This window comes from Anser anser (genome assembly GCF_964211835.1).
Source record: "Anser anser genome assembly, chromosome: 12".
Classification (NCBI taxonomy): domain Eukaryota; kingdom Metazoa; phylum Chordata; class Aves; order Anseriformes; family Anatidae; genus Anser; species Anser anser.
In genome coordinates this window covers 11,803,461-11,812,576 of record NC_139733.1, presented here as the reverse complement: position 1 = coordinate 11,812,576, position 9,116 = coordinate 11,803,461, and the positions used below count along the sequence as shown (strand labels likewise).

Genomic DNA, 9,116 nt, shown 5'->3' with positions numbered 1-9,116 from the left:
GGGGGGGGGGGGGGGGACGGGGGCGGGGAGCCCCCGGGCCGGCGGCGGGGGGCCAGGGCGAGGGAAATGGCGGAGAGGAGCCGGGGGATGGGGGGGGGGGGGAGGAGGAGGAAGAGGAGGGGGGGGAGGGGGGAGGAGGAGGAGGAGGAGGGGGAGGGGAGGAGGCGGTGCGGGCTCGGCGCGGCGTGCGTGGGCAGGGGGCGTGCCGCGTGTGCACATGTGTGTAAGCGTGTGGGGGGGCGCACATGTATGTGGGGGGGGGGTGGCTGTGCGTGGAGGTGCGCGCACAGCCCTGCGCGTGTGCCCCGCGTCCCGCCACACGCGTGGGGCCTCCCACGGGCACGGGGGCGCCCCCCGCGCACCCACACGCCCCCGGCCCGGCAACGGTGGCGGGCACACGGACCCACCCCCCCCCCCCCCACACAACCCCCCCCCTTCGCTTCCCCAGGTGCTGGGGCGAGGGGCCCCTCCAGGCCCGGCCCGCGGCTCTGCAAGGGGGCCCCATTCGCGTGTCTCCCCCCCCCCCCCCCCGCATCCTCGTCTCCCCGGTGGGATTTGGGGGAGGGGGGTGGGTGTATAAGGGGGGGGTCGGGTGGGGGTGTCCCTAGCACCGCTGTTGCCCCCCCAGCCCCTGCAGAGCTGCGGCCTGCAGCGAGGAGCCGCCCCCCCCTCCCCGCAGGGCGGAGGGGCTCCGGAGGCGACAACGCTGCGCCCCCCCCCCGCCCCCCTCAATCTGAGGGTGCCCCCAGCCCCCCCCCCCCCCCCGCTAGCCCCCAAGGTCCCGCCGGGCTGCCCCCAACCGCTCCGCTTCGGGGCGATGCCCGATGGGGGGGGGGGGTAACACACGATACATGAGACCCGCAGGACACCCCCCCTCCGGGGGGCCCCGTCCGGGCTGCAGCGGGGCTGGGGGGCGGTGGGGGGCGCGGCCCCCATCGCCGGGGCGGGGACCCCCGCTCTCGGCTCGTCGTCTCCGCGCTGCTGCCGGCGGCCGCGGGAGGGCGTCGCCTGTGTTAGTTCCCTCCGGAGAACCCGGGGCCAGCGCCGCCGCCGCCCCCCCCGCCGCCCTCCGTCGCCCCCCTCCCGCGGCGGCCCCTTTTCGGCTGCGGGCGGCGGCGGCGGCGCGGGGCGGGGGGGCCGCGGTCGGGCTCCAGCGGCCGCCGCGCCGGGCGCCCCCCTCCTCGTTCCCTCCGCCGCGCCGGGCGCGCTCCCGAAATCGCGGCGGGGGGCGGCGGGCGGCGGGCGGCGGGGGGCGCGGGGGCGGCGGCGGGCCGGGGGGCGGCGGGGCGCGGGGCGCGGCGCGGGCGGAGCGGCGCGGGGGGGCCCGGCGGCGGCGCGGGAGCCCCGCGAAAGGGCCCCAAGAAGCACAAGTCGGGGCTGGCGGCGGACCGCGCTGTTGTTGTTCTCAACGTGGTCCGCGCCGCGCCCATATAAAGGCGGGAGGCGGCGCCAGCCCCGCCAGAGCGCGGCGGCGGCGGCGCGGAGCGGAGCGGAGACGGAGAGCAGCGCCCCTCCGCCCGGCCTCCGCCACGCCGCGCTTGCAGCTGCCCGTCCCCCCCGCGGCACCATGTCGGTGGAGCTGGAAGAAGCCGATCTGCCCCTGACCGAGGCGGAGGAGGTGCCGATCGCGGCCGAGAAGAAGGCGGCCTCCAAGAAGGCGAAGACCGCCGGTGCCGGCGGCGGCTCCTCGCTGTCGCCTTCGAAGAAGAAAAAGAACAACAAGAAGAAGAACCAGCCGGGCAAATACAGCCAGCTGGTGGTGGAGACGATCCGCAAGCTGGGCGAGCGCAATGGCTCTTCGCTGGCCAAGATCTACAACGAGGCCAAGAAGGTGGCCTGGTTCGACCAGCAGAACGGCAGGACCTACCTGAAGTACTCCATCAAGGCGCTGGTGCAGAACGACACGCTGCTCCAGGTCAAGGGCACCGGCGCCAACGGCTCCTTCAAGCTCAACAGGAAGAAGCTGGAGGGCGGCGGGGACGGGGGCGCGGGCAGCAGCGCCCACAAGTCCCACAAGAAGGCGGCGGCCTCCGCGACCCGGCGGGCGGAGAAGAAGCCCGCGGCCAAGAGCAAGAAGCCCGAGAAGAGATCCCACAAGAAAGGAACCAGCAGCAGCGCGGCGGCGAAGAAGGACAAAGGCAAAGCCAAGAAGGCCGCCAAGAAGGGAGCCGCGTCCCCGGGGGGCAAGAAGGTGAAGAAGTCCGCGAAGCCCAAGGCGCTGAAGAGCAGGAAGGCATGAGAGCGGGGCGCGGGGAGCCCCGGGCGGGGGGGGGGCGGATGGGCCCCCCGTCCCCGCCAGGACTGGGAGCCCCACGGCACGGACTGCTCTGAGGACAGACCCCCGGGGACCCGCTTTGTGTCGCCGACTCGGCTCCGCAGCCGCCGCCGTGCGCGGTGAGCGGGGCTGCGGCTGCCCCAGCCCCCCCCTTACCCCCCCTATCCCCGACCCTCCGGCGCCTTTCCACCCCCCCCGCCCCCCAACCTCGCGGCTTTCCCCCCCCCCCATCGCGCCCCTTTGTTTTCGGCCGTGCCCCTCCCCGCTCGACGACGGTGTCTGGTGCCCCCCCTTCCCCCCCCCCCCCCCCCGGCCCCCTTCCCGCCCGGTTCCCATAGCAGCCGCTCTGCGGCGCCCCCGCGCCACGTGGGCCGGCTCCCGCCGCCCGCGCCCCCCTCCCCGCCCCGCCCGCCGGGCGCACCGTGCCTGCTCGCGGCCATTTCGAAAAGCCACGGCGCCCCCTATTGGCTCCCGGCCCCCGGCGCCATGGCAACGGCCCGTCGGGCGCCAATTGGCTGCCGCGGCGTCTGGCGGTCTTAAAGGGCCGGGGCTCCCCTGCGGCCTCCCGCCCCTGGCGGCGGGCGGGGGAGCCCGGGGGGCCCGGCGCAGGGCCCCGCGGCTGCCGTTCAGGTCGCCTCTCCGATGGCCTTTACGTTCTTTTTTTCTTTTTTTTTTTTTTTAAAGCGTTTTAGGGGTGGGTTTGGTTACGTATTTTCGGGGGTTGGGAGGTTGTTGTTTTTTTTAATTTTTTTTTTCTCTTTTCATTTGTCGTCGTTTCAAATAAATTGTTAAAAAAAAAAATAAAAAATAAATGGAGCTGTCGTGGGGAAGGGGAAGGGCGGGGGGGGCAAGGGGGTTCCGCAGCCGGAATCGTGCACAGGAGCAGAGCTGGGGGGGGGGGGAGGGGGGGGGCAGCGGGGGTCTCCTGGCACGGAGGCAGGAGGAGAGCAGTCCCTGGGCTGCTGCAGCTGGCAGTGACACGGAGGAGCCCTCGGCTGCCCCGCAGCCAGCCTCAGGGTAGCAGGGGCACCTCCCTGGGCACCGCTCTGAGCCCCCTCGCTCTGAGCCCCCCCCCCAGGAGCTTGGGCTGCCTGCTGCGTGCACACCCGCAGGCACGCGCGGCTCCAGCAGCACAGCGCATCGCACGCCCCGCGGAGCCACCCCTCGCATCAGCCGCGCCTATTTATAGCTCGCCCCAGTGAGGTTGCATAAAGCGCCGCCAGGGAGCTGGGCCATTTTGTTCCACCTCCGGTGCGCAGGGCAAGGGGCGAGCCCGCAGCTCGGGCTCTGCGGGGGGGGGGGCCGCAGCTCCACCAAACCCCAGCACCCCCGAAGGGGGGGGGGTTGCAGGACGGGTGAGGGGCCCAGCGCATCCCGCTGCAGGGGCAGCGAGGGGAGGTGGAGTTGTGCCATACCTTGTAGGGCTGCTGTGGACAAGTCCAAGGGGCCCTGAAAGGAGGGGATGGGGGGAGGGGGGCAGCAGCTCACTGTGGCCCCCAGGGGGGCCACCAGGCTTCCAGGGGGGTGGGTGGTGCCTCGGGCACCCCACCCTGAGGCATTCTGTGCCCACCTCCCTGCCGCTGGAAAAGGAGCAGCCTCCCCCCCCCCCCCCAGGGCGCAGCTGCCTGGGGAGCTGCTTTGTTGCTGTGCTCAGTGCACAGGCAGGAGGGAAGCAAGTTTCACTCCCCAAAGACCCGTCCATCAGCTACACCCAGCAAGAGCAGCCAGCAGCAGGCCTGGAAAAGAGCAGCAGTGCCCTGACTCCGGGATGCTGCAGCCTCCCCCGGGCCTGTATTTAGGGCACAGCCGCTGGGGCAGGCCAGGCACCGTCCTTCCACCCATGCAAGTCCCACCAAGCTCCAGCATCTGCCCCCAGGCCTGGTACTGTGGGGGAGCCGCCGCGCCCCGGCAGCGACCTGCAGCTATCTGCAGGCAGGAGATGACACTGCAGGTTTTGGGGGCTCGGGGGCTGCCAGCTCTGGGACCTGGCTGGGCTCAGGCAGAAGCAGAGCCACGCTTCGGGCTGGCTCAGAGCTGGGGTCTGCGTGTGCTGGTGTGGGGGGATTCCCCCCCCCCCCACTTCCCTCTTGCTACAAGGGAGCAGTGGCGGTGCTGCTGCACGCAGACGAGTGGCGGCTCCACTTCCACTGTCCCGCACCCACCCCGCCTGCAGCACGCCCACCAGGCGGCAGTGGAAGGGCCCCGCAGACCCCAGCCCTCCCCGCCCAGGAGGCGAGGGCTGACACCCACCTCGCAGGCTCGCATGATCTCTGCACAGACGAGTCCTTCATGTTTTCCGAGCCCTGCTCTGACGCTCTGAGGCATTCAGCAGAACCAGGACCCGCAGCACCGCTCCAGGAAGCCACCAGGCCCACCTCCACCAGGCCCGTCTCCCCAGCTGCAGGCGTGAAGGGCTGTCCCGGCCATCTAAGGCCGGTGGCACAGCGCCCGCGTGCTCCCGCTGCTCGGGTCTGTACGGCGCTCGCATCTTCGGCACTTGAGCAACGCCTGGCCAGGCAGACAGGGCTTCCTCCGGTCGGCCGCGCAGCAGTCAGGCTTGCCCTGCCACTCGCTCGTGCGGCTGGCAGAGGAAGTTCACGGCCCAGCCGGAGCTCGCTGCTGAGGGCACCAGGCACAGCCCAGCTCCCAGGTACAGCTGCGGGCACCACCCCACCAGCCTGGCCAAAAACCAGATGGCCGCAGGGCTGCAGTGCCGCACACGGCTCCTGCCCATCCCAGCCCCGCTCCCTGCCCTTCCCCAGGGCACCCCCAGCCGCACGTCACTCACCCGTGCCTTTCGTTATTTGGGTTTTCACTCTGCTGGTAGGGCAGGAGGCGTATCTCCCTACAACAGCCAGCCCAGCACCTCCAGTCCTGAAATACGACTTTGATGGCACAGCTCAGGTCTTGTCAGCACCCAACCCTGACAGTGCCGGGCATCGGCTGAGCCTCCTGGAGCCCTTCCTGCCCGGACCCAGGCAGGGAGGGCACCGAGCAGCTCTGGCAAGCCAGGACACATCCAACAGAGAGGTGTGGGAGCAAGAAGCAGCCCCATTAGCCCCAGGCCTCCAACCTCCCCATCTGGGTCAGCTTTTCCCATCTGACCACCGCAAGCCCATGCCAGCCCCACTGCCCTCTGCCTGCTGGGTCACCCCCAGGGTCCTCAAGGGCCTCTGGTGGTGAGAACACCTCCAGTACCCAGGGAAGGTCCTGGGTGCACTCCTCACTCCCACAACCTCAGGCTTCCAGGCATTGGCAACAGAGTAACCAGGCAATACACCACTGCCAGGGCAGGCGGAAGAGCTGAAGAAGGGCTTGACCTGCTCCCGGGCTAGGAAAAGACTTTGTAGGAGCAGAGTGCACGCAGCACTGGTTCTAGGCCTGATCTGCTCCTTTCTGCTTCGAGACAAGCAAGCCCAGCCACCCAGCTGCCACCAGAGCCTGCTCCTGCAGACCAGCACCAGACCGAGCGGCGTTGGTGAGGTGACAGACACAGCACGTCCAACAGCATTCGACAGGGATCCAGTTTAATCAGATATCGGGTTTGCACCATTCTTTTCAGTATCACAAGTCCCGCGTTTTCTAAGAAATACAAAGCACTCTCGAGATGTACAGAACACCAGCCCTGGAGAAAACAAGAGGGAGAGAACAAGACCCTTGGATGCAGCCACGGTGACCACCACGCCAGGCAGCGCCCTGCGTGGGAAGAAGCCCCTTGTCCCCACCCCACCGCTGGCAGCGGTCCCTTTACAGAAGGAAGGGGGACCCCAGCAGGTCCATGCTCCAGCAGGGGGGCTGCAGCCGGGTGTCCCCCCCACCCTGAGGCCAGGGGACCACAGCACAACCGAGGGACACGTCTGCACCCCCATGAGCACAACACGAACGAACACACCGCTTCCACGTCCTACAACAGAGCGTAAAACCCCTTCGTAAAACCGGCTGACAAGCATCCAGGTTCTTCTACTCTAGGTAATAATAAAGTCAGAGCCAGGCTAAGTTACTTCATCCACACGATTAACAGCGGAGTCAATAGGTTGAACACATGCTACTTACAGCACAGAAATATAAGTTGACCATTTTACTTTTAAAAAAAAAAAAAACAGGTTATGAACAGCCCGATTGCCCAGACACTGCTGCATGCACATGACAATCGGCCTCCACAGAGGCAGGCTGCTCCGGGCAGCGAGGAAAGCTGTCTCTGCATCAGCTATTCCTGGTGTCACGGGACAGCCAGCCTGACCCCATGCTCATACATTATCCACACAGCCATTAAATAAATACCGTACTAGCTAGGAGCGGGCTTTAATACAAATTCTAGCATTTTTTTAAAAAATAAATATTAATCCATGGAGGGTTACAGTTAACAGATAGCATCGTCACTTTATTTCTCAGAACCCCAAAATCATGTTGAACAAACAGAAAGGAGACACAGCATGTCATTTCCAGAAGTGCAACCAGGGTGCAAGGTAGCTCTCAGTGACACGAAGGGCTTCTGCAGCCGGGAGCCGCTCCGCGCCGGGAGAAGAGCGGAGCCACGGCAGAAGATGGCAGCTCCCGCTCCCCGCGGCAGGCGCCTGACCTTGCGACGCTCCGAGGGGATTTGTCACCGCACCCCCCCCGCCGGCAGGACCCACGGCACCGCGGAGCCCTTGGTGCCCACCAAGCTGGGGGAGCTGCAGTAAAGTGCCTTGGCAGGGAGGGACCCCGAAATATGAGAACTCAAAATAAATAGGACCAGAGCTTCTTTACAGTAGGCAACGCACGAGCTTTACCATGAATAGAACTAAGACTAACAGTCACTTCTTGCTGATGGAGAAACTTCTCCTTTCACATTTTCCAGCCCCCTGCCCTCTCCACCGCAGTGCAGCCGGGATGGTGTCGATGGGGGTGCGCAGCTGGGGCGAGTCCCATCCTTGCACCGGGGTGAGCAGGGCCAGCCGGGGGGGCCCCGCAGAGCCCCAGGGCTGCCAGAGGCAGCTGTGGGGACCCACGTCCATCCCCACGCCAGCCAAAACAGTCCTCAGCAGCTAGCAGCAGCTCCGCACAGCGACCCGACCACGCGGCTCCAGACACCACCAACGGCCACGCTCTTGTCATCTCCAAAAACGCTTCTTCCAGAGGGAAGAGGGGTAGGGCAGGGGCACAAGCAGACCTCACCCATGCTCCCCCAGCACCCCACCGCAGCCCAGGACGGGGGGCTAGCAGAGGGCTGGCGGGCTGCAGCCAGGGCCGGCCGCCCAGCCGGGCTGGAGGGGCAGGAAGGGGACCCCCATCCCCACGGGGACAGCAGGGCAGGCAGCAGCGAGGCGGGGGGGACCAGGAGCAGGGGAGGGGCGCACAGCGCTCACTTCTTGGAGCTCTGCGTCTTCTTGGGCAGCAGCACGGCCTGGATGTTGGGCAGGACGCCGCCCTGCGCGATGGTCACGCCGCCCAGCAGCTTGTTGAGCTCCTCGTCGTTGCGGATGGCGAGCTGCAGGTGCCGCGGGATGATGCGCGTCTTCTTGTTGTCGCGGGCCGCGTTGCCCGCCAGCTCCAGGATCTCGGCCGAGAGGTACTCCAGCACGGCCGCCAGGTACACCGGCGCCCCGGCGCCCACCCGCTCCGCGTAGTTCCCCTTGCGCAGCAGCCGGTGCACGCGGCCCACGGGGAACTGCAGCCCGGCCCGCGACGAGCGCGACTTGGCCTTGGCCCGCGCCTTGCCGCCGGACTTGCCGCGGCCCGACATGGCCGGCAGGCAGCGGCCGCTCAGCCGCCCAGCAGCGCCGCGCACTGACGGTCCGGGCGCCTGCGGAGAGACAAACGCCGTTAAAACGCGCCGGGCCGGGCCGTACCGAGCTGTGCCGGGCCGTACGGAGCGGTCCCGGGCCGCGCAGCGCCGTCCCCCCGCCGCCCTTACCGCTGCCGCCCGCCGCCGCCGCCGCTCCGCCCCGCCCGCCGCCCGCCGCCGCACTGCCCGCGCCGCCGCCGCCGCGCCGCGGATATCGCTGCCCGCCCCGCCGCCGCCGCTCCCCATTGGCTGGCGCCGCGGGCGGCGCGGCTCCCATTGGCCGTCGCGCCGATCCCTGATTTGCATAGGGCTCCGCGCGCCCCGGCTCCGCGGCGGGGCCGCTCGGGGCAGCGCCCGGCGGGGTGCGGCCGCTCGGTGCCCGCGGGGAGCCCCCGGGTCGGCGGGGCCGGGTCGGAGCCCCCCCAGCGCTCCCGGCCGGTTTGTGCCCGGGGAGAGGCTGGGGCTTCTGGCGGGGTGGCGGGGTGCGGAGCCGCTGCGTGCCCCGGTGGGGCCGCTCCTCGCCCGCCGCCCCTTTTGCCTGACCCCTCTGGGTCCCCCTGGGGCAGCCCCGCCCGCAGGCCCCGTAACGCCGCCCCACTGAGCCCTCAGCAAAGGTTTTAGGTGGTGACGGCGCTGCCCGTGCTCACGGCCTGCAGGGAGCTGCCTGCACGCTCGGCTCCCCAGGGAGCACGGTGCCCCCGGGTGTGGGGACGGAGGCAGGGAGCTGCCGTCCTCCTGCTGGCGGCTCCCAGGGGCAAGAGCAGGGGAAGGTGAGCGTCCTCCTGTGCTCAGAGCATCCTCCCTGCCCGTGCGGCACCTGGGAACCTGGCCTAAATTTGCAGTGAGCCGGTGACCTTTGGAAATGCCTGCCCTTTGGAAATGCCTGCTCTGGGGCTGCCTGAGCCGTCTGCTCGCCCTTGGGGAGCTGTGGGACGGGGAGAGAAACCTCCAAGGGCAGGCGCAGAGGTGACAGCCCCAGCGGTGCAGACTGATTGATTCTGCCAGGAGCTGCCAATGCAGCGACTCTCTTGCCTTGAGTCACCGTGGGAGCGACGAGGAGCCAGCCAGCAACCG

The 9,116-nt window shown here is 68.8% G+C and overlaps 2 protein-coding genes across 2 annotated transcripts; one reads left to right on the top strand and one right to left on the bottom strand.

Moving 5' to 3' along the window:
* Positions 1-1,439: 1,439 nt before the first annotated feature.
* On the top strand, positions 1,440-3,087 carry H1-10 (H1.10 linker histone). The gene has a single exon (XM_083795350.1). It carries the CDS (start codon positions 1,568-1,570, stop codon positions 2,237-2,239), a length of 672 nt encoding a protein of 223 aa, XP_083651476.1. The 5' UTR covers positions 1,440-1,567; the 3' UTR covers positions 2,240-3,087.
* Positions 3,088-5,785: 2,698 nt separating this feature from the next.
* Positions 5,786-8,268, bottom strand: LOC310880072 (histone H2A type 2-B). The gene is made up of 2 exons (XM_083795349.1): positions 8,172-8,268; positions 5,786-8,060 (listed from the first exon to the last, which is right to left on the bottom strand). Exon 2 carries the CDS (start codon positions 7,998-8,000, stop codon positions 7,620-7,622), a length of 381 nt encoding a protein of 126 aa, XP_083651475.1. The 5' UTR covers positions 8,001-8,060; positions 8,172-8,268; the 3' UTR covers positions 5,786-7,619.
* Positions 8,269-9,116: the final 848 nt, after the last annotated feature.

What these genes read in the sequence shown, in the direction of transcription:
- H1-10 (XM_083795350.1), top strand. Translation starts at nt 1,568, where the DNA reads ATGTCGGTGGAGCTGGAAGAAGCCGATCTGCCCCTGACCGAGGCGGAG.
- LOC310880072 (XM_083795349.1), bottom strand. Translation starts at nt 8,000, where the DNA reads ATGTCGGGCCGCGGCAAGTCCGGCGGCAAGGCGCGGGCCAAGGCCAAG.